General features: G+C 38.4%; 1 protein-coding gene across 1 annotated transcript; it reads left to right on the top strand.

The window, feature by feature from the left end:
* Nucleotides 1-1902: 1902 nt before the first annotated feature.
* On the top strand, nucleotides 1903-22147 carry DYTN (dystrotelin). Its single transcript, XM_050339977.1, has 15 exons — nucleotides 1903-1936; nucleotides 3946-4020; nucleotides 5596-5797; nucleotides 7740-7825; nucleotides 8685-8773; nucleotides 9430-9501; nucleotides 9878-10041; nucleotides 10886-10997; nucleotides 13617-13762; nucleotides 15318-15486; nucleotides 17153-17223; nucleotides 19325-19484; nucleotides 20111-20591; nucleotides 21149-21295; nucleotides 22057-22147. The coding sequence occupies exons 1-14, from the start codon at nucleotides 1918-1920 to the stop codon at nucleotides 21250-21252; spliced, it is 1950 nt and encodes a 649-aa protein (XP_050195934.1). The 5' UTR covers nucleotides 1903-1917; the 3' UTR covers nucleotides 21253-21295; nucleotides 22057-22147.
* The last annotated feature ends 2868 nt before the right edge of the window (nucleotides 22148-25015 follow it).

Raw genomic sequence — 25015 nt, forward strand, 5'->3', positions numbered from 1 at the left:
TAAAAATGTAGACTGTACATCCATTAATAATGCCTTTTGTAACTTTTTGGAGGGAGTATTCATGGGTATGATATATAATGGTGGGCAGTTTGGTAAAACACATAAACAAGTGCTTAACTTCGAGACCATAAATACCCTAATACAAGGCTGTAGGGTCTTTGTCCATATGGGTCATTTAAATGTTGGACACTGTTCTTACTGGATAGAGATCTTGTCTCAGTATCAAGTGCTCATAGGTTATGCATGCTGCATAATTCAGTAAGGATCTGTTCTTATTTGAGTAAGCAAATTCTAATGAGTTCTAATTAAAGTGAGTTTAACATGTATATTTTTACATTCATTCCATCCTCTTTCTTTATTTTATGTATCCTTGGTGCAGAGAAAAACAGGAGGAAAACACGAGGCAAGCTGTGTGTTTGTAAGTTTACCTTCTAGGTTTCTTACAAAACATGTAGCTTTCAATAAACACTTATGTTTAATTCATTGTTTAGAATCTTCTAATTTCATTAATTTACCTACATTGAATTTTCTGTCAGGCTATGCAGAGTCACCTACTACTGCATGTATTTTAGGAGTAATTGTATCATATTTGCATATACATTGCATATTTATTAGCATATGCATATGTATATGCACAAAGTTACATGCCTGTGTAAGTGTTGGACAGAGCTGTAGTCTTGCAGAACCCAGTGTTGAGTCCAAGCTGTAAATCTTAGTAATGAAGAAAATAGAAGAACAATGGAAAAGAAACATAGTAGTATTTCTTTCAAAAAAGGACTTAAATAAAAACTGTGGCATTGTAGTCTTTAATGAAAAGTTATGAAAGCAAATCTGTATCCCATTGTTATAAGTAGTTATAGGTTACTTAGAGACTGAAACACAAAGTAGCAGCTTACACCAACTAAAATGGTGAGAAGCATATTTATGGTAGACTCAACAATTATAGATCACTGAATATTTATGCTTCATAATTGGCCAGTGTTCTGTCATGTTTATGACAAATGATCAATGATTCTCACTGGAAAAATGTAGTAAGTCAACATTTGTTTAAGTTTGGGTTTAACAGGTATTCTTTAAGTTTTAAATCCTTTCCAAGTATTTAATTTTCATTTATTCTAGCAAAATTTCCTTTTTTTCTCCACAATAAGCCAAATATGTGGCCCTTGGAATCTTGTAAAACTTAGATCCATTATAGCTAGTGTTTTGCAACTGTAATGTTAACTGATAGTTACTATAATTAATTCATATTTTTGTGTTTGAAAATATAATGTAGTTTAGAGCATTAATGAAATAAATCCTGAGGGGAGACATTCAGTTTCCATTATTATCAGGGACATAATTACTTTTGCTTCCAGAGTTGCTTAAAAAAGGCACTTCATGGTTATCCTTCTTTTTCCCTTCCAAGTCAGCTCAACAGGAAATAATGTCACCTCAGACAAAAACGTAAGTTCTGTTTGAAAATTTTAAGAAATACTTGTGAGCAATTGCAATCAATGAATCTTGGGAAGAGGCTGGTTTACAGCTATGCCCTCTGTGACTTGAAATTGTACACTATGGACTGTGTAGTAATCCTGCACCTAAACACTGGGCTCTTACAGTGAAAGATCCGATTTCCTGTACTTGAAACTGTTTTGAGGATCAATTTTGCCCTGCTAGAGTTTTGTAGTTACTTGAGTCACTCCTACTTTATGCTGAGCAGAGAGTTTGCAATTTCCTGGTGTTTCTCTGCACGTGGCACCAGAACTACTATGTTGTCTTATGTAATTCTGTTTAATTAAGTTTCTGAAATGCAACCAGTAAATTGTTCAGATTAAAAGCTTTTATTTGAATGGTTCGATTTGTCTCTGTCTGGAATATGTGTTTTTACACTTTGGTTTGTTTTGTTATAGAATGCCTAATGCCATCTGTTCATTTCAAATGGATCCAGACTTGCAGGGTGAGGATTTTTCTTATTTTTTTGCCAACTTTTCTCAAGAGGCATTTCTGTGTCTTTCTGAACAGAAACTACTGAATTGTAATGAAGTCATGCCACTTTCAGAATCTCTGTCCTGTAGCACATGAATGACAAATTACACAGCTGTTATGTCCTACCTTTATTGTTAGATCTGCCCTGGCACCTTCCTTGCCATTACCACATTGGCTCATGCCACACAGGGGTCATGTTCCCTAATTTATAATATATATGCTAAGTTTTTTCCCATATTCTCCAATAGGCATGAAGGATGGCCAAACACTCCCTCTCTGAGTGCAAAATCTCAGCAAATAGTTCATCTGCTACAAAATGCAGAACTAGCAGGTAACCAGCTGAAGATGTCAGGGAACAATATGCTCTTTTATACGTGCATGAGCTCCTTTCTCAGCTTCTCAACTAAGGGCATTTATGCTTCTTCAGGTGAAATCTGACTCACTGCAGAATGATTACATGCTGGTTTTCTGTCCAAAGGGGAAACCCCATTCCTATGAGATATTAAAGAGTTTAATGCTTCTAAATAGCCTCTCAAAAATAATAATCCTAAAATGCTTTGTATTTTATTTCAGCTTTTTTTCTTTGCTATTTTACGTGTGTGCTCTCACAAGTTAATTCTGGAACTGTGCTTGACAGGCACAGAATGCCCAACTTTGAGGCCACATTTTGTCTGTAAGGATGAACTTGAATTGAGTAGCAGATGGCTACTAAAACAGATTCCCTTCACTTAGAAAGTCATCTTGCACATGGAAGGTGTTTGAATTGGATCATGTGTATGTTTCTAGCATTTGTATTTGAAAATAAGCATTTGGAATTTAATCCACAACCTACTGAGAACTGTGGGAGCCTTTCTGATGCTTTCAAAAGGGCTTTGGATCAGTTTACTGGAGAAAGAGAACTGATGATGCATGGAAGTCAAAACTCATTTTTCACATTGTATGACATGCTACACTACATCTCCAAATAATATCACAAAACATAGTATGACAAGAGCAGGACTAAACAGATGGTATAGCAGTTATTGGCTTCTTTCTATAGCTTAGGCAGCATCTGGGAACCAGCAGAGCCCATAATTTGCTGACTATTAATATTAATCTGATGTATTTGTGGGAAACCATTGCACACAGATTGGCCTGTTTCCAGACTGAAAAGGTAAAGTGTTTTGTGAGTTATTTCTACTCAGTTATGCCTATTTATTGCTTAACTTTAACCTTAATAAACTGTGTGTAAACTCTCTCTGAAGTACAGGAAAAAAGAGTCTCTGAGGACAGGAGGATAACTGATAAATCCCGTTCTATTTTCCAAAGTTTAGTGAACAAGCCTCTTTTTTGGTCCTGAAATTCTAGGTATGTATGTAAAGTGTCAGGTATAGGTCATGTTCAACAGACCTTACTTTCCATGCAGGAAAACATCCTATAGTGATATGAAAGAAATGAGCTGCAATCATGGAGGAGTATGGGATTTAATCAAGCAGCTTGAGTGGAATTGCTAAGCAGATATGTCAAAAGCCAGTAGCTCTTGTAAATTGCGTATCTTTTTCTGCAAGAGTCACAGATACTGATCTTGACAGAAGATTTGTTTAATGCTTGAGACAGTATACATCCAAAACAATAACATTGCTGTGCAGACTGACAAACTGTGCCTTGTCAGAGAGCATCTCTGATGAAGAAACCTGTTTGATTGAAGAAATATTATTTCATTATGATCTTGGCTAAAAGTATGGGCAGTGCATAACCCTTTTCCTGACCCATGAATAAAATTTATGCCCGAAGAAGCAGGTGTGCTCTCCATGGTAAATTCTATTTTTACAACCGTATTACAAGATCATTTTCCCCACCAAGTTATTTGAAAAAATAATTTTTTTTTAAATTTTCCTTCAGAGTTTTGACCAACTCCAAACTCCAAATTTTGTTGTTTTGATTTTTAGTTAGTTTTAAATTAACTGCTCTGTTGTAATGTGTGTTTGTTTTCTTTCACAGAGGCTTTCAATGATGTTCAGAGCTCCGTCTACAGAACAGCCCTAAAACTACGCTCAGTACAAAGTCTGTGCCAGTGTTAGTAGGCAAAGAGAATCCTCTGCTTTTACAGGGAGAAGAATCTGTAAAAACTTTGCATTGCTGTCACCATGAGTCATTATGCTACTTTGCTCTCTCATTTTCCACCTGGAAATCTCAGAATGCATTGTGAACACCTAAGATCTAGATAATGCTTCATACACAATTGATTTTTTTTTTCCTTTTGAATGTCAGTGGAAATACATTAGTAAAGCTCTAAACTTATGGGAGAATCAAATTATTTCAATCTGCAACACTGCTATGTAGACATCACTGGCAATTATTAGTCTTTATCTGTGCGTTATTATGCTTGTGAAAAGTCAAATTCTCATGTTTCTTAGTAGCTAATTTGTTGGAAATAATCTTGGATCATTGAAAATGCATTGACTGGCATTATTATTGATACTATAAGTATTAATGAGAGCAAAATAAAGTACAATAGACCAGAAAAACCCTAGCTAGAATTCATTCTCCCTGTCTTTGAAGTGAGAGAGAATTCTATGCAAGCAAAGAATTGTGGAACAAAGTCCTGCTCACTTAGCTCACTTTGAAATTACTGGATGTAAATGCCATATTGAGCTAAATTTTATGGAAATCTTGAATTTTTCATCTGAAGCAGTCTGTTGCTGAAAATGCACAATATTGCAAGGGAGATCTTGAGGGTAATACAGAAAGATGACTAGTTTGTTGACCTTGACCATAGTTTCCTTCATTTGGGCACAACCACAGGTACTGGTTTTCATTACCTCTGTTGCCTAGTCCTTCGTGTCTCCTCTAGGCAGCCAGAAAATCTACCCCAGTTGCTCTACTCCTCCTTGAACCCTGGTGACCAGAAGTGCACATGGGTTTCCAAACTGAGATTCACTCACACTGTAATTTTCCCATCTGTGCTGGAAAGACCACTGGTGACATATTCTAGATTCTCTGCTGCTTGGGCAATCTACAGACTTTCAGTGTACTACAGTTTTTCTCTTCTGAAGTTAATGCTGATTGATCATGCCTCTGTAGTACTGAATGTGGCCTATAAGAAGCCATAGCTCTGTTCCTATGGGCTGTTAGTTATTCCATACGACATTTATAATACAGCCTTCTTACCCTTTCTTGGCCATAGACCCCTCTTCTCTTTGTATTTTGCATGAGGAGAAAGCTTGCATCAAAGCCCAAATTGTTTTCACAGGTGAGCTTTTTCCTGCAGTACTGAATGGTGTGTAGTTTTATACTATCTATGTATAGAAAAATCTTGCATCTGTAATTTGGATGCAGTTGAGCATACTATTTTCCTCTATAATTTGGGTGTAATTAATCATGCTATTTTCTCCCCTTCCTATCTATCCCAAAATCCCATTCAGGGAATTTTAGTTGAGCTGTTCTATCTTTGTAACCTCCTCACAAGTTTTGCTAGATCCATAAGCCCAGCAAGACCTTTCCCAGATTATTTCCTTTTTATGTTGCATACTGTTTTAGACTTCATTTTACAAACTTGTCCTAGCTAGGCTTCTCTAATACAAAATTGTCGTGCTTCCATTCATGAAGAGGCAGGGATTCTCATTCCTTTCTTCCTTAATTTTCCCACAGTGGATTTGATTGATGTTTCTCTGATTCAACACATTCTATCAAGTGAACAGAGCCAGAGGGGAAAACAGATTTCTCTGAACATGCAGCAAATCTTTAGAATGTTGACAAAACTGTTCCAAAGGGCAAGATTTGAAAAACCAGGCCAGGTAGATCCAAGAGCTGCTGAATTCACGCTGAGTCTGCTTGTTGCCATGTATGACAGGTGAGAAGAAGAATAAATGTAAATCCATCGTGAAGTATCATAGAATCATAGCATTTTTTTTGGAAGGGACTTTAAAGATCATGTAGCTCCCACCCCAAGTATTGTTTCTACTGCTCTTGTACAATTTCTGTATAAAAGTCTCAGATTTGATGTTTTGGGTTTTTTTCTTGGTATACAAATTGGGTGTAGTTCAGCTGTCGGAATATGAGGTAAAAGCTGTATCAGAGAAATGGTGGTCAAATGTTTCCCAAACTATCTGGAAGTCCAGTCTTCTGACAGTGCATGCTGACTTTTTCTCTGAACAGCTTTACAGAGTAGCTCTTCTTCTGACTGCCAAGATATTTTGATACACTCCAACCAAGGAATCCGTATTTGCCTCTGAGGGACAGCACCCACGCACAGGTCAAGAATTTTCCAGTCACTTTTCTTCATTCATTTTTCTCCTGCTTAAAAACTTCATCAACTAATTATGAAACAAAATTGATTTCTCATAACCAAGCTGATCAGCTCCTGCGAAGAGCAAATAGTTTCTGGGAGTAATAAAGAAGCAGCTCACAGAGTGTATTTTTCTCATATATTGTTTATTAATAATGAATTAATTAACTAAAGGCAGGATTGGTTTGTGATTGTATCAGATTTAAAAGAAAAAAGGCTAAGTTCATTGTATAATTTATTTACCATGACTGAAATTTATTCCCTAATACATCAGAGCAAAGTTTTTTACTGGAAGTGAGTGAGATGTAAGAGGTCTCAGGATTTTTTCTTGAATCAGTATTCATTAATAATAAGATCACTACTGCTTAAGGTCCCATATTGTCAATGTTTATTTACTTAGAAAAATCAATTAAGGCTAAGAATAAACTGGTGTATTAAGAAACAAAGTTCGAAACATCAAGAGTATTTTGTAATTTGTGTGCACTGTAGGGAAATAATTTAGAAGAATCTTCTTAACAGGACTATCTTGGTCTTTTATTCTGTTTTTTTAAGACTGTAATTTTCTTTTTGCTGCTTTTTTAAAAAATTTTCACAAGTTTGTTGACATGTATAAATGATAGAAAAAGCTTCTTAAAATTTTCTTCTAATCAAGTTTTCTCTAAGTGCTATTCTCCATATTAACACTGGAAAGTATTTCATAGGAGGAGCACATACTTTGAAGAGTATGTTGCAGCTTTATGCAGAGTGGATTTATCTAAAGACTCTTGGAAAAAATGTTATGTAATGATATTCTGAAGTGCAATACAGCTTTATAAAAGTGGTATCTTAAATACAGAATTCCAGGATTTCCTGATTTGTGCTTTCCAATGTCTTTCGTATTTTTCCAATGTCTTTCACGTCTGCATCATCTTCACAAAAAAATAATGGTTTTGTTCATTAGGTGCTTATGTCACAAACTTGAGTTCTAGATTAATCTGGGTTATTTATTATCTAACAGTCAAAACTGAAGTCCTGGTCCTGCCTATATCCTTTTGTTTAAATTGAGTTGCAGTGAAATTAAATGGAATTAGCTCAAGAAAAGCTCAGTGCAGATCTGGGACCATAGTGAAGCTGCCTGATGTTATAAGGCAAAAAGCAGGTTGTATCCTGTATTCTCTTCCATATTTGGGAATGATTTCCACAAATGAAGAGCAGATTTTTTTTTTTTTTAGGACATGTATTGTAAAAGTAAAATTGTATTTTACTTGGAATGTGAGGTCTTTGAAGGAGATGTTGTGGTTTTGCTTTATAATTGCATGGTATCTTGGAACAGTTAACTCTGAAGTTATGTTCAGTGACAAAGGCTTCTAGACATAAATTATCACTGAAATGTTACATCAGTTATATTTATACATATAAAAAGGTATGAGTTTTGAAGTTGTCTCCCAACATAGCAATATTTTATTCTTTAGAATTTTCAGGTTTTACATTCTTGGTGAATGTATTGTGACTTATTTTATTTTCTTAGATCTGGAACAGGATATGTCAAAATTAGATCTACTGCAGCTGCCCTAATTGCCCTTTCAGGAGACACTCTACTGGCTAAATACAGAGGTGGGAAATATATGATTTTTATACACTGTCTGAAATACTGAACATAAAGATTAATCTCCATTGTAATTTTTTTACTTTAGAAGAGAATACAGTTCTGCCATGCAAAAAGTAAATTATGTTGACTGCTCAGTTATAGAGAAAGGCTGATGCAGAATAATACTTTTCAATGTCTGTAGCCATCTTTGCATAGTCTCAAAACAGATCATAGTAAAGTTTAAAATAAGTAGAGCTTAAAAATGAAGGCCACATTCTATTTGCCTCATAGAAAGGAGAAGAAAACTCCTAGTTTTAAATTTCATTGGATTAGAAGCCATTTTTTATATTTGATCCAGCAAGCTTTTAGACATTAGACAAAAATGCCTAAAAAGTATAACAGATAAAGGTGGCCCAGTGTAATGTGCAGCACAAAGATTTCTGCCTGAATTAAATGTCAAAATGAAGAACAAACAGAGCACAAGTGAAATATTCATCTCATACTCTCCCACTGCATACTGCGTATTTCTTCCAAATTACAATTTGCAATTAACAGTTCACAATTTAAATAGGGCACTGCTTGTATAAACATATTTAAATATTTTTCTTAATGCCATGAGAATGAGCTCATTGCTTCCTTCCTCCTTACCTGTCTTAAATGCCAGCAATAAGGAATTGCCATAAATTCCTTACTTTCCTTCTCTTTCCCTTGTCATAGGAAGAAAGTATTGCCACAGCAGTCACTGTGAGCCTGTTAGGTGGATAATAAAGTGGAGCTTTATTATGGGGTTTATTTAGTAGGCTGCAATTGCCATAGCAGTTTGAAGATAGCTTGAAGACACTTCAAGCTCTTCCAGGATTCCAGTTTCTTTCCTCTTGTTTTCAGCTTTCTTCCAGTTTTATGCTGTTCCTGATGGGAAGGTGGCCTTGATTACCCGTAGTGCCCTGAGAAGCCTACTAACAGACTTAAATCAGGTAATGCCACTGCAATGCTGCTGCACAACGGATTTTGTAAGAATAAAAAAACCATGATTAATACATTTTATATTTGATTACCTATGGGACTGAAGTCAATAGGATACTCTGTGGTCATAGGGAACTACCATGCAAAATAGGTAAAAGAATCAAATTTTGTCCCTTTTCTCCATCAGAGTAACTGCTTGGATCGGTGAACGCCTCTGCAGTCATGTTGCCTGAGCTTATACATCCTAGGAACAACTGCATACAACTGTTCCTAAGGCAACTCCAAACTTCAGATGTCTGTGCTCACTAGAATAGCTTGCAGTTGCAGGAAGATACCTTAGCATACAGATATTTCCATCAAAATTGGTGCTGAAAACAGGATGTGAAAATGACCCCTGAGATTCAAACCCAGTGTCCTTCAGTAGTGTGGCAACGTAGTATGTTGATCCATATCAGTAAGTGAATTGGAAGCAAATCATTTTGAGGCATGCTGAGCTATGGAACTGCATACTGATGGCATAAATATGAACAGGTTTTCTTCAGATCAGTATGTAAAATGGCATTTCTATAGATTCTTCACCATCTGTGTGCTGTCACTATCACAGCAGAGCATGATGGGAACATCTGTTTTTTATTGAGGTGTTTCTGAGCCTTTCTTCTTAATGCAGATCCCAGCCATTGTGGGAGAAAGCTGCACTCTGTCTTGTCTGGAAATTGCGACTCATGACTGTTTCCATGGGGTGAGTGAAATTCTGATGTCCTGGGAAATTATTTTGAATGTTGCTGATTGATTAAAACTAGAAGTGTATCACCATGTAACATCCCCAAGTACCTGCTGTTAAAGGGCAAGACTGACCAACAGTCTCACAGTAAAGGAGGATTTGCATCTATAGAAAAGGTGTTCAGTAAGATACTACTGAAGACTTTTGCATTTATTCCAAAACTTTTAGAACCCAGTAACCCATTTGGAATAAATTTTGCATTTAGAACCCATTTTATATGAATGGAAGATCTGTGCTAGCAAGGTCCAATGTCAAAGCTTTTATTAGGAACTGTAGGTGAGACACCCATTCTTTTCAAATGAATGTATGAACTTGAGACATGTATTTTTTCTAGGTTCTTAATTCAGCTATTGTTGAAGAAAAATTCCTTTCTTGGCTGAGATCGGAGCCTGCTGTTCTCCTGTGGCTCCCTACATGTTACAGATTATCAGCCACAGAAATGGTTTCTCACCAAGCTAGATGTAGAGTCTGCAAAGTTTTCCCCATTACTGGCCTCAGGTGCGTCAGTTCTTACTATTGTTTGCATACCTCACAGGCTATAACTGATGTATTAAGCAACAAACTTTGCATGTAATCTAATTTAGTCAGTAAAAGAGGGAAAGAGCCATCACAGGCTAGTGCTCAAGCCTGCATCCTGCTTCTCTTTAGCTCACTAGCACAGACATGATTATGAAGACTTGCTGAAGGTAAGCTGGCAGTTCAGAAGTAAAGGTGATTAAACCTGAGTATCTAATTTCTTAGTTCTTTGTCCCATAGCCAGTTGTATTAACTGGCTAGTTAGGTTATCCATCTTAACATCTTGTTCATCTAAGTAATGGGATAAAATGGTATAGTGGTAGAAAAAGAACACTCTCCATTACCTCTGACTGAAATGCTCAGAAGATCAATTTACTGTTACTCTTTTCTCACTAACAGTAAGCTTGCAAGTTTAGCTTCTTGCATTTTTAGTTTTTTGCTTGCAAATCCTACGTCAATCATGTGTTACATGTCAGCCAGTATTACAGTTCCATGAGAGCAGCAAATAGAGGTAAGCTGGTGCATGAAGCATATGAAGTTGAAGCTGCATTCTCAAAAATGAAGCTGAACAGCTGTTTCTTCCATGAACTACATTTCAATGCAGTGAAGAAATAATACCAAAATCACTAGTGGGTTTAGAGAATAGTCCATTATCATTTGGACAAAATAACTTGCATTTAGAGAATGTAGAGGAAGGTCATAATTCTAACAAATCTGTTTCTCTGCATTTCAGAGTCCAGGGATCTGTATTTTCAGTAGTCAAGCTCACTTACACCAAGTCCTTACTAATGGGGAAGTTATTGAATTCTTTTGTTTTCCCTCACAGGTATCGCTGTTTGAAGTGCCTCAATTTTGACCTTTGCCAAGCCTGCTTTTTCACTGGCCGTCTCTGCAAACCACATAAGAGGTCACATCCTGTTATGGAACACTGTGTGCAGGTTGAGTCTCATTGTACTGATTCATTTCCCTGTTCAGATTCTTCCTGTAGGCAAGCAGGCAGTAGATTCTTGAACTGCATTCATTATAAAATTGTATGTGGATTAGCCATAACGGCCATGACATAATAGCATTATTAATCTGGGAACAGTGTGACAGGAAAAGGAAAAAAGGTGGCTTCTAACTTTAGAATGAGTGTTTCGTTCTGAAATAACTGAATAAAGCAATGAAATATCCTAGGGCAAGTCCTCTTCTTAAGGACTTCTATGGCAAGTTTGCTGGTTACAGATAATCCTTAAACATGTGTAAAGTCCTATCAGTGTAATCCAGTGCTCCTTCATCACAATCCCAATGCAGATTAATGCAAAAATTAATTCATCCTAAAATTGTACAAACTCCTGCATGAAATGTTTTTTCTTCCAGAATTTTTCCACTTTATTGTAAACCCTTCTGATTCATTTGTCTCTGTCAGTTAGGGGTGTGGCACAAAGAGGTAGCATGTGTCCAACCAAGCTCACCTACTTGGACTCTACTACGGAGCAACTTGTGCTTTCATCACACTAGTGGTGAAGTACAACACTGGGAATTTGTGTTTGGAGGACCAGCTTCTCCTTTGAGCAGGAGATTCCAGATCTTGCACACAGCAGCAGACAGGTTGTTTGAGTTTTTTGTGGATTTATATAACAGTATCCTTCTGTTCCAGTAAATGAGCTGAAAAGCACTTAAGAAAGTTTCCCTAGAAAGCTGTGCTTCATGGTTTTCTTCCCAACACCCTGCAGTTAACATGAAAGATACCTGGGTAGCCAGTGTCTACACTAAAACTAAAGAATGTTAGAGTGCTCTTCTAGTCACCCTTTGTCTTGGGAAACATTAAACTATTGCTGCTTCATTGTTCTCTTTCTGAAAACAAAACCCTATCACTAACACTGTGAGAAACTGGATCTGGATGCTCAATATCTGCATTAAAAACAATTCATTCCTCCAAATATTCTTCCTTATCCTCCATCCATGAGAAAGTAGGAGAACTAAATGGCAACTGATCTCCTCATGTGGAGAATTCTAGTAGAGACATTAAAATCAGTGTGAATGGGAGTGTAGGTGTGGAAGTGCCAGAAGGAAGAGAAGAGGAATATAACGAGGCAGGAGATGATGCAGCCTAGATAAGCTGGTAAGCAAGATCACAGAACTTCCACACTCACCTTCTCAGGACAACCAAATCAGGAAAACATAAGGTAGCCTGAAACAAAAGACAAACTGCCATCTGAAGATGTCATTACTAGAGATGATGATGTAGAGTTAAAGAACAAGACCTCTAAGACGCCCAAATAAGGAGGCAAAAGATCACAATTACTGCCAGCTCCTAAAGGAACTAAAGGTGCATTCAAAAACCAGCCCATGATCACACTAAGACCATGGAGGCTTAAGGAGAATTAGCATCTCTTGTCCTCCAGGTTACTGCATGTGATTATGGCCATACCATGTGTATACATACACCTTGGTGTGTGAATGATGGTAAGACTACTTGGGATCATGTATTTAGTGCTTGTGAGTGAGTGAATATGAGTGAGTGAAATCAGTTTTGTTGTACAGTGAAGTCCCTTTCCTCACCTATACTGTCTGAGATAGAGCTTTCCAACATTGTTGCTGCAATATTGCAACTAGATCACTGAACTTGGGTTTTCTTTATGGAGCCCTACTCCTACACTAACCCTGTCAATATTACTTTATAGGCCAAATATTACAATACAGTCCAAAGTCTACACTAAAATTAAAAGATAAGCTACTCACTATGATAGATACCACTTTTATATCCTTTGTGTGCAACATAAAATAATTAGTAGTAAGCTGCTATCCCAATCTCTTCCACTCTTAGCAGATGCTGTCCTTGTCTGGGTAAGTTTTCACTTTGTCTTTATCATGAGTGAGCTGCTGCGTGGGCATTTGAAATAGCAGCAGTTTTTCCTTTCTGTGCTGACACCTTGTGGTGATGTTACTACCACGTTGAGAAACACTAGGAGGCATGTGGTGTGCTTTCTTTGTGTTTTTCTGTTCAGTCTGTCAGGGCTCACTGCAGCAGTCACTGCCTGGGCAGAATTGGTTTGTGTCCTCCTACAATGCAGCTTCTGAGCTTAATTGCTGTACCTGACTGAGCCTTGGCACTGTTGTGACAAGTGGATGTGTATTTTACTGTATGCTTACAAGAGGAGGACACGAGCCGTGGAAGACTACATCTATGAATGCTTCATACAAATATAAAAGTACTTTTTCCCACTGATCAAGGGAGAACTTAGATACAAGTTGGGCAGCATTATTGTTGTGACTGTGAGCTTAGTCACTGTAACTGCCAAAATCCTGCATTAGGGATTTCCAGGCTGCCTGAATTTGGCCCAGGCAAAGTGATTTGCTTACTTAAAGAATTGGAACTGCTCTTGCCTGTGGTCCTGCATCATCATCCACCTCAGCTCCTCTTCTAGGGCTCAGATAGCAGCCACGAGCCTCTTCAATTGTTGAGGAGATTGACCTGTTTTTTTCTTATGTCTTGCCTTTGCCTTGGACTGTGTCTCCTGGGCAACATGTGTTTGAAAATTCACTCCTGTCTTTGTTATTGCCCGTTCCAATAGATGTCAGCAAAGGCAAGTGCAAAGCACTTTCTCCGCACCATCAGGAACAACCTGTTTCAAGAGCGCTGCCGAAGAAAGGAGGCTCAGAGAAGAAGGACTCTGGAGACAGTGGAGGAGAGGCACTTCCCTACTCACAAAAAGACTTTGTGAGTTTCAGTTTCAGATGAGTTTATAATCTCTGAATGTCAGGATGTGGGATATTGCTTGATTATATGCCCTTTGAGTAAGTGATTTTGTTATGGCAGATACCATGTCACGATTTTTCTATTAAAAAGGGAAAAATAACTGGGAAGTTGCTGCACATTGTTCTATAGCTTAACCATAATTGCCATGCTGATGTCATAATGGCCAGCTGTCTTATAAAGTATAACATGCTTGTGTCTTCCTTCCCTCCTTCCTTATGTTGTCTCTCTTGTTCCGTACCATTTCTTATGCTCAGTCTAGGGTCAAGAACTGCAAATATTTAGTACTTGTCACAACTGCATGGGTTTTTAAGCAACTCTTCTGTGAAAAATTCATTGGATATTAACTGTAATACTTTCCACATGTGACCCACAGTGCATTCAGTGACAGTCAGTCTACTCAAGTCCCACTGAATTTCAGGCCTGCGGGATTACTCACAGTAGTGAGCTGATCTCACCATTCCAGTTCTTTCAGATCAGTTGTTTGGTGTGCTTTGGCTAATATTTAAATTCATTACTGTATTTCAGTTCATAATGAGCATTGGAGGTTGTGTTGTGATTTTTCCCAATAGTTTTTCCTTCCTTGCTATGAGATTTTGATTGATATTTAGATGTAGATACTAAAGGGAATGATTATAAGAGATAAGCATGCAAACTACAAACATGCAAAGGGTGAGATTCCTTCCTAGTTGTATAAAGATCTAGCAACTCTCTTGCATCTCACCTGTGTTCTCCAAATGAGGCTTCAGTGAGACTGAAATAGGGAAAAAATGGTCAGTCCTCTCTAAAGGACAAATTTTCTCCTTGTGCAAAAGAGGACAAAAATCTGTTTATAAAACTGGATTTTGCTACTCTGGTAGGTTTGCAATTAGAAAACAATTTTTATACACTAGAAGACCAATGGATGGTAATTACAGTGATTCTCATAAAGAATATTATTTCAGTGTTTGTTTTTTAGAAAGTGGTGAAATGCAAAACATTTTTTTATTGCTAACATTCTTGTATTCAGCAACAAAATATTATGTCATCATTTTGAATGTCATTTAATTTTTCTGTCAGCAATCGAGATTTATGTAATTCTGTGGGATTTTGCTTATCTACTCCTTGGGTAGCAGTGAGACAAAGAAGAATTTAAGGTTGCTGTTACAGGTGTCACTGTGGGACTGATAAATATCTGGCCTTTTCCAGGCATAGAATGGACTGAACAGCACGATACTTTGCTATATTTTTGTAGTTGAATTTCCCAATATATTTAGCAGCAAATTGCACTGTGACTAAATGGGTGGAAAGAAGAAACTGTTGTTGAGATTCTGTTGGGAGAGTGGAATTTGTTTTCAGGAATTTCCTTCTTTCAGCCAAAATGTGCCAGCAGGCATAGCTAAACCATACTTCTTGCTTAGTCAATAGCACAGCTGTCTGTCTACTCACAGTGCATTTGTTTTATTTCGTTCTTTCTCGATACCAAAACCATATGAGTCTTGATCCCTTCTCTACTCATTATTTCTGTCTTGGCACACAGTCCTCCTGCAGAACTCAGTGCTTCACCACTACCTGGCCCTGAAAACCTGTCTTTCCCAGGGGATGGTTTTGTCCCAGAGTCACCCAAGTTCATAACTGAAAACAGGAATGTAATGCAGAAGAGAGAGAATAACAAAAGGACACCAGAGCAAGGCAAGACAATAGCTCAGGTGAGCAAAACATGAAGCAGTAATAGTGCTAAAGTTGTGAAGAAGACCTACCAAGTTAACTATCTGTTTACCTTCACCTTTCCTGTTAATTCCTCACTTACGGAAAAAAATATGGAATCTGAAAACTTAGTGAAGCTTGAATTTGATGTCTTCCCAAGATTAGTGACTAATCTCCTTGACTTCCATGACCTTCAGAAGCACCTGTAAGAATATTTGCTTTGGGTTTTGCTGAGTTGTCTTAGAGTAGCACACTAAAGACTAGCTAAGACTGGAGTCCTCTCTCTGTTCTGAGAGGTAAAAAATGACATCATGTCCTCCTGCTGCAAGCAAATGGCATAGAGGACTGCCTTAATTCTTAGTTAGGTTCAGACCATTTTTGTTACCATGGCAATAGCAAGAGGACAGAGTGGGCCCCTCTTAAAGATTAACCCAGAGTGGTGTCCACTCCAACTAAAATAGCTAATGCACAAAAGGTCTCCACTAACTATTTCCTGCTTCCCTGCATAGAAACAATACTAGAGGGATGGGTAGGACAGTGTAGATAAAAATAAGTACATAGCAGTTTTTTGTTTCTATGTTTATTTGAAAGATTGGCAGCTCTGCACATACTCAGAATATAGAGAACACTGGGTTGTGTTCAAACCAGTTTGTGTCATCCACTCATCTTGTTCTTGCCAGGAGCCAAGGGGTGCAGTATCTGAGAACTAACCTCTGTGTGTCAGGTCACTCCTTTGGCTGCTACTCCTGTGCTGCCCTTTGGAAGAGATGTCTTTTAGGACTCTGCTGCCCAACTCAAGATATAGTGCCAGCCAGCACATATCTGCAGGAGAAGTTGCGGGCAGACTTAAAGTGCTTAAACATATAATTTTGATGGCTGGCATTTGTCATTTTAGGAGACAGCAGGATAGGACTTGCATCCCTGTACTGGGATTCTGTTGTGCATTGCTCATTTGTTCATTTTCAGTCTGGGCTGAGAATTCTTTTTGAGTAGTTTTATACGGATTTCCAAGATCTTATAGTGCTTACTTCCACTTTGCTTCAAAAGATGTGAACAGTAAGTCCAATTATTGCTTTTAACAGAATTCATGAGTATGGAGGTCCTGGAGACCCAGCTCTTAGTCTTGTAATTTCCTGACAGCCCTGATTCCAGTCCAACTTATATCATGCCCCAAAAGAAGCTGGAAAGCATTTGTCTCCTTGACATCTGGGCTACTGTTCCCTGCATGGCCCAGAGACTGCTACTTCCATGCAAAGGCCAGGAGTTTTCCTTCTCTCTTCTACATCCAGCCTCTCTCTTCATCTCCTTGTCCCAAAGCAGCTGTGGGACTTGGGAGAGTCTGTTCTCAAATCAGAATATTCCATTTTGCAGAAATTGAAGGGAATATGTGTTTTGTTCTTATTTAAAACAAATTGTCATACACTTAGAATTTGCCATAGAATGAAGAACTTGTTCTATAGAATGAATTTTCCAGTCTCCTCTAATAGCCATTAGAAATACTTTAATGCATCAGTTGATTGTAATAAGTTAAATTTAAAAAGCTAACTAGTAAATCTATAAAACAAACCAAATCCAAAATTTGTTATGCCTTCATATAGTAAAATTTGCATATAAAAATGAAATGTTATTGCTGATAAGGTTATGACCAGATACTTCTTTGTGTTCTAGGCAATAGCCTCTTTTGAAGCAGATGTGTTAAAAATGCACGAATCTCTCAAAAGCATTCACAGTGACAGCAGGTATGTAAATTCAGTAGTACACTGACAGAAAACTAGTGGGCAGGGCTCAGTGAAGGGCTAGAAAGGCTAGAAGACAGATTATTTTTCCATACCTTGCAGATTTTGAGATTAAATAAAGATCCTATCAAATGAGGATGAATGATAAAAACTCAGTAACAAAAATTGTAAATGGAGATCAATGGAGAAACAATGTCTGGAAAAGCAAAACATTTTGGTTTGCTTTCATTAGCATTTCTTCAACTGCTAGTTTATATTTCTAAAGGTAATTTTTAAGGGAAAAGATGTTCATTCACATAAAAATACCAGAATAGCATACTTTTTCAAGTTTTTCTCTGAATTAAGTTTAACCAAAACAATTTCATAATTTGCATGAAGTTTTTAAATCAAAATACATTGTCTTTCTAAAAAATGTGCTGTACATCAAATAGAGATTAATAGGCTTAATACAATAACTATTGGTATAAAATCCATGATAGATTATCACAGAAGTTCCTTCTGATATTTAAACCTTTGACAGGAAAAAATATTAATTCCTAAACTACAAATTTCTTGAGAGATTTGTTTGTTTGCATGGCAGGAGGGGAAGTTGCTGTATGGGCAACAATGCTAACCATTTTCTTGCATTTTTACCTTCCCCTCCTTCATTTGTATAGTTATATATGAATGTGTTCTAGATATAACCATGGCTGTGACCCCTGAAACCAATGGAATTACAATGAAGTGTGGTATTTTATCCGGAATCTACTCTTTATTTCCTTCAGTATGTTCAGTTCCCTCTGTTCCTGTTCTGTTTCATTCTAAGTACAATTGCTGCTCCAAATTCACACAAGGGCACTCCAAGATCAGAGCTAAACAATTGCAGTTCCATTGTAAGCCTGTGTCCTTACCTCATTTTCTGTTCTCACCCAGGCAAATAAAGAGATATGGCAAAGATCTTCAGCTTTCATTTAGATTAGCAGAAGTTGAGAGGATATCTGGGAAGCCTGCTGCTGAAATGCTGCATCACCCTCTGACCCAGAGCTTATCATATAACAGGGTGAATGAATCACATTACTCATGGGAAGCTCTTTATTCTTATTTGTGGGCCAACTTCCAGCATTCATGTGCCTGTTCACAGAACTGGCTCTGAGTTAGTTGAAGGTGGGCAGCATTTTACAGTAAAAACCCCTTAAATGCTGTTATGAGGGACTGCTGTAATGCTAATCTTCATTTTAAATTATATGACTTGTTGTCCTATTCAGACAAATCTTGCATAATTCTAGGGAAATCTGATGGGGCTCTTGTCTCTAAGCCAAAGTATAACCAAAAGAAAGTGAATCAGATGAACTTCTGGATGTAACTAAGCAGGTCAGATAACTATTTCAGCTCTGTGATATGAAGCAGTTGGTTTATTATGGTAGGGTTAACAAACTTTACTGTCTCCACCTCAGCCATGAGGAAGGCAAAACTATTTCTAACCTGACTTCTTAGAGAAATCCCAACTAGAACAGAATTATAGGTGGTATTTTTGTCACACTGTGCTCTGAGTAGGTAATTTCTAGATCTCTGGTATGTGTGGGAGGGTGGCACTCCTTATTGCAAAAATCAGTGACTTTTCAAGGACAAGTGCTCTGTGCAGAAACTATTGGTATAATCAAAGAAACTGCATAGAATACCATGAGCAAGAAAGAAACTCTGTCAAAGGGGTAGAGGCTGCTTTTACTTTGTTGTTGCCTGTGGCATGTAATGGGAATTTTTTGCAGTTCAGGGAGTTGCCATAAATAGTTTGCTTCTAGACAGAGGGGCTGCTGTAATGTCTTCCCTGTTGAAGCTACCTTTGTGGGAAAGGTAAAACCCCAAAATGCAAGGTTCAGTCCTGGCCACAGCTCTATTCAGCTTACATTTTTCCTCATCTAGAATACTCCTATTCTTGCTAATTCCATGGATACTGCCCAGCTCCCAAAACAGAGGTCTCTAATCTCAAAGCTGACAAAAATTTTCTAAACTGATGAAGGGGATAAAGTTTGTGCTAAAGTGCTAAAGTGCTAAAGCTTTTCCATGACTGCATGTATTTGTGTATGTGTGATCTACCAAAAATCCCACCCTCCTGCATCTTTGGCAGGTACATGAAGAAGCAGTTCATCAAATGGAAGGACAAAATGCAATTTCTTCACAACTGCCAGGAAGAAAAAAGCTGCAAAATAGAGGCAAAACTCCAAAGACTGAGACTAAGCCATGAAAACCTGCAAATGACACTGCAGCAAATGAAGCAAGAAATAAAGGTACAGTGACAAATATACCAAGAATTAGAGCTATGGGCAATTACTGAACACTAACTACTGCTTCCTGCAGACCAGCACTCTTGATACTATTTCATGCACCTTCCACCAGTATTTTCAGTTATCTTAGGTTCTTGTCTTCAGTAGAAAGCAGATAGAAAGCAGCAGGGATTTTCTTGTCATTCTGTGTATATTTAGGATCTAGCACAGATATCCATGCTTGGATGTTTAGGTACTACTGCAATGAAAATAATGAATATTCCAATAAGAGAAAAGTGGTATCCAACAGAAGTGTTAGATACTCCACTGCAATATTTTCTTCAGAGAAGAGGCCTGTGTTGGCACTGAATAAATAAAATACTCTTTTGTCATTCCTAATGACCATCTTTTACTGGGAAGTAATACAGACATCTTACAGAAAATATTTTATTTCTTTTCAATTGTATTGATTCTTGGTCATTAAAATTATTTATGAGATTCTAAAAAGGCCCTTATTTCACAGAGAATGTATACATATTTGCCACCTACAGCATTTTTGTAGCATTTTCTGCAATGCTGCTCTAGTACTACTGGCAGACCAAAATATCAATTATTTTTACAATGTATTTTCTGTGTTTTGTCTATTGTAGACAATGTTACAGTCATCAGAACGTCCTTTTGCACAGTATCAGAATACAATGCCAAGAAATCCACATGTTCTGCTGGAAAGGAAAATGCAGAGTGAATTAAATCCTGCCCAAATAAGGCCTACTTCCAGAACATGTGCAGAATGGAAATCTTTGAATCCCCCCAACCCTGCAAATAGAATGCAGCTTTTACAGACACCTGAGCTTCCCACTCCAGTGGACTTCATGTTTTCAGACAACCCACTGGAGTCAGTGTCCCTGCAGAGTGACAGACCCTTTATGGAACAGTATAAAAAAGCAAATGAGAATCAAACATATCTGCCTAAATTGACAGAAAATTCTCTCAGTGGCATCAGGAGGAACACAGTTCTTACTCCCGCTGCAGTGCAACTACCACCTGATGAGAAGGAAGTCAGAGAGGAAGTGGAACTGCAGCAGCTAGTGATGAAACTGAAGGATGGATTGGCTCTCCAAACCCAACCAGGTATAAGCTCTCCCAGTAGTCTTGACAGTGTCTCCTCACCTTCATCCAATTTACTCTGTAATATTGTTCATAATCGTTTAACCCTCCAAGGAAACTCAGAATCTTGCCTTAGCTATTGTAGGAGTATTCAAGTTCTGTGTTGTAAGGTAGAGCATATTCTGAATATAACCCCTAATGCTGGACTAGTTTGAAACTGGATGAGTTAGAGCTCATAAGAGAAAATCAGTCTCAGCAGTCAATTAAGGAGCAAAGTTAAACTGTTGAGGGCACTGGAGGTCTTTGCTGTTGCCACTTCTGTGACACTGTAACTATGACTCCAGTCATAGGCAGACTTCAAGCAGTACAAAATCCCTATGTAATCAATGGTCTTACACAGCAGGGCTTTGTTCAACACTCAGGATGCCTCACTTTTGATAATGAGGATGTAATCAGGAATATGACAGAAAAAGCTGCCATATCTACAGATTTATCTTAAATTAAAGATTTAGAAAGAGTTTTCCAGGGCTCTGGCAGCATTCAAAAGCTTAGAAAGACTTAAAATCTGTTCTGCTTTTCAGCCCAACAGACCACTTTGAAGCAGGAGTTGTTCTCTACAGCTGAGCATGTCTGCAGATCCTTTTGTGACCTCATCAACCAAGTAATTTCACCAGCTTGTGAATGATGGAAACCACCATTCACCTTACAGCTTCACTGAACTAGTTAAGGTAATTGATGCTGTATCAGATTCTTTGAAGTGTCTCAGGTGTTGCATTGTCATAACACAGCACAACAGATTTCTGTATTTAATGACTTCACCAGGAACATATTGGAGAACAATATTCCTTTTCTGTTGGTGGTTTTCAGCTCCTGTGCAGTGGATTCCTCAGCAGTGCAAATGATTGCCCATTTCTCTCTCTTTAGCTGATATCCCATGGTCGAGTTACTCCTTGTAAGTAACTCCAGTATTTCTTGTTGGTGCCAGCAACAAGCAAAACTTTTTTTTTCTTCTAATGCACAAAAGGATTTTAAAGATCTGAGAAATGGAAATTATGCAGTACCACTTCAGAGAGAAAAAAAATATAGATTCAGTTACTATCACAGTTCTGCAGGAGGTGCATAAAAAGTAGTGAATGAGTATGTTCATGTGTGCTCAAAACCAGTTATGGTTCAAGAAAATTTGCATAATTTTAAGGATTTTAAGGATGTTTCTGAAACTGTAACAGCTTTCCAAGAGAGAAAATACTCCTAGTTATTGCAGGATTTTTTCTGTGATTACTGAGAAAATAAATTTGGCTTGGGTAGCAAGCAAAATATTTTTGAAAGCTTTGGGAGGAAAGTGAGGTAAATTATATATTCAGAAGCTTTGCTTCATATATAATCAAACAGAGTTTAGGCTGATGTGACTGAAAAGTGTAGCACTCTAAAAAAGCTGTTTAGCAGAACTCTTAATTTTCCACATAGATTTTCCTTGTCTTGTATTTTTCAGAATGAATTATAATCATCAAGATAAATCACAGAATCACAGAATATGCTGAGTTAGAAGGAACCCAAAAGGATCACTGAGTCCAACCCTTAGCCCTGCAAACAACCAGCCCCAAGAGTCACACCATGTGCCTGGGAGTATCATCCAAACACTTCTGGAACTCTGCCAGGTTTGGTGCTGTGACCACTTCCCTGGGGAGCCTGTTCCAGTGCTCAACCACCTTCTGAGGGAAGAACCTTTTTCTATCCAACCTAAACTTCCCCTGACACAAATTCAGGCCATTGCCTTGGGTCCTGTCACTGGTCATCACAGAGAAGAGATCAGTGCCTGCCCCTCCTCTTCCACTCACAAGGAAGTTGTAACTGCACTGAGGTCTCCCCTCAGTCTTCTCTTGTCCAGGCTGAACAGACCAAGTGAACTCAACCACTCCTCACACAGCTTCCCCTCAAGGCCCTGCACCATCTTCATTGCCCTCTTTTGGACATTCTCCAATAGCTTAGTATCTTTCTTACATTGTGGTGCCCAAACCTGCCACAATATCCAAGCTGAGGCTGCCGCAGTGCAGAGCAGAGCAGGACAATCCCCTCCCTTGATGGGCTGGTGATGCTTTGCCTGATGGCTCCCAGGACATGGTTGGCCCTCCAGGCTGCCAGGGCACTGCTGACTCGTATTCAACTTGCCATCGACCAGGGCCCCCAGGTCCCTTTCCACACTACTGCTTTCCACCCTCTCATTCCCTCAGTTCTGTATGTCCAGGGTTGCCCCATCCCAGGTGCAGAATCCAGCACTTCCCAATGTTGATGGTTGGTGATTGCCCAGCTCTCTAATTTGTCAAGGTCTCTCTGCAAGGTCAACAGCTCCTCCCGGTTTTGTGTTGCCTGCAAACTTGCTTAGTATCCCTTACAGTGTCCAATCATTTATGAAGATGTTGAAGAGCACAGGGCCCAAGATGGAGCCCTGTGGAACCCCACTAGTGACAGGTCACCAGTCTAATGTAACCCCCTTCGCTACTACCCTCTGTGCTCGACCCATGAACCAAATGCTCACCCACCACATGATGTGACATTTTGTCCAGAAGGATACTGTGAGAGACAGTATCGAAAGCTTTACTGAAATCCAAAAAGATTAAATCAACTGGCTTCCTTTGATCTGCTAGGGACTGTCTGACTCATTAAAATGGCTAGAAGTCTTTTTTTCTGTTGGTAGCACCTCAGCCTTCTTGAAAGACCTTACACTGTGGTGAGATTAATAAACATTCCTGGTTCTTTCTGCTAGTTTTGGTCACAGGAAGCCTGAATTACCCACACTGCAAACACTCAAGAACTTTACAGCAACTTAGCTACTGGAAGCTAAGAAGTGGTTTGTCTCTACTAAAGGAGGTATGAAGAGGGTGAAAAGAAACTTATTGAGGAAGGGCCCCAGAAAACAAATAGTGATGAGGTCACTGGTAAGTGGATACAGCCATACTAGCACATAAACAATACAGTGTGAGATAGAAGCTCAATAGCTTTTGCAATATGCCAGTGCCAAGAGACAAACAACAATCCAAGGAACCTAATTGTTGATTATGGGAAGATAGCCATCAGCTTCTGATGAGGCTTTAAATCTCCACCCAGTGTGTGCATCTGAATTAAAAATGGTTGGAAACAGTGACAACTGACAAATACTGGTTTGGTCTGATGCAACACTGAACGTATCTGGAGCCCAAATTCTTACAAATAGATAGCCCTGAACTGCCGTGGACTCTTACTTCATGGCAGTATGTAAAGACTAAAAGAAGTGTTGTCCCATGCTAAGAAGCAGTTGTTTAGCTCCCAAATACCTACAAGAGGAAAGGGACAAAATCACAAGGTCTTTCTTTTGCTGTTAGTCAGTTCAGCTGACAAGGAATCAACCTCTGTCAGACATGTTCATCCCATCCTGACAGACTCCAACTGGGAAACAGTAAGCCAGGTATAGTATCTGCAAAAACAGTCCTAACTCGCTCAAAGATCTCAGCACAGACAACCTTTTATCATTTGCACTTTATCACTTGCAGGTTTATGTGTAATGAATTGCATCTCCTTTTTTATTTCAACACAATTAATTGCACAGGTTGTGTCCTTTACGTCATCAATTTCCAAATGTTCTCCATAGTGTGACCTATATTAGAGATTCATCTGTTTTCTCAGTCTTGTCTCTACATTCTTTCCTCGAAGGCCAAATTTTGCTACAGCCTATTAATTAAGAAGCTTGCTGAAGCACAGAAGTATTGAAAATTTGTTTAAGCTAAATACCATCTTGGTCCATAGTGGTATTTCACCATTTCTGTTGCAATCTGAAGGGAAGAAAGCTGCCATGAACCATTTCCTAAGGGATCCTGTCGTTGCAGCTGGAGTATGCCTAAAGTGGAAGCACTAGCCTCTTCCCAAAGGGCCCTGTGGAAAAGCAGCTAAGATAAACAGTACCTGTTCAGGTAATCTGTGTCATTTTATATTTTCTAGAGCTGAAGTGCATATGGGAACAGGTAACATCTGGTCTACTACAATGCCAATTGTATTGTAGTGCCTGCTGAGGCATCCAGCCCTTAACACGCTCTTTGTCAGTTGCTGGACTTAATAGCTGTAGGGACTGTGGGTGAAGACGTCTCTTATGTTGATACAAAATTGCACACAATGGGGCTTTTAGATATATTAATATAATTTAGTTAATTAAGAACACAGGAACAGGAGAGAGAGGACCTGTTGTAATGATGGTCTTGCCGCCCTCCCACACGGTAGCAAAGCACACTCATAGGCTGTGGCTGCAGGTGGGGGGGTGTTGCTGAGTACACTAAACTATGTTCCTGTGCTTATCCTGCTTTAGTGTTCCCTCTTCTCTTGAACACTTAAATAGTTTGTTGCATGCTTAACTTGAAGCACTAATCCAGTGACACTGAAGCCGATAGTTTCCTTACAATTCTTTGTCTGCTTCCTTAAGATCA

Source organism: Myiozetetes cayanensis, unplaced genomic scaffold (assembly GCF_022539395.1).
Source record: "Myiozetetes cayanensis isolate MyiCay16 unplaced genomic scaffold, myiCay2020 scf9, whole genome shotgun sequence".
Lineage (NCBI taxonomy): Eukaryota > Metazoa > Chordata > Aves > Passeriformes > Tyrannidae > Myiozetetes > Myiozetetes cayanensis.

Coding starts and splice junctions, on each gene's coding strand:
- DYTN (XM_050339977.1), top strand. Junction 4,021..5,595: donor AGTACAAAGTCTGTGCCAGT/GTTAGTAGGCAA, acceptor ATTTTCCCACAG/TGGATTTGATTGATGTTTCT. Junction 10,998..13,616: donor TTATGGAACACTGTGTGCAG/GTTGAGTCTCAT, acceptor CCGTTCCAATAG/ATGTCAGCAAAGGCAAGTGC.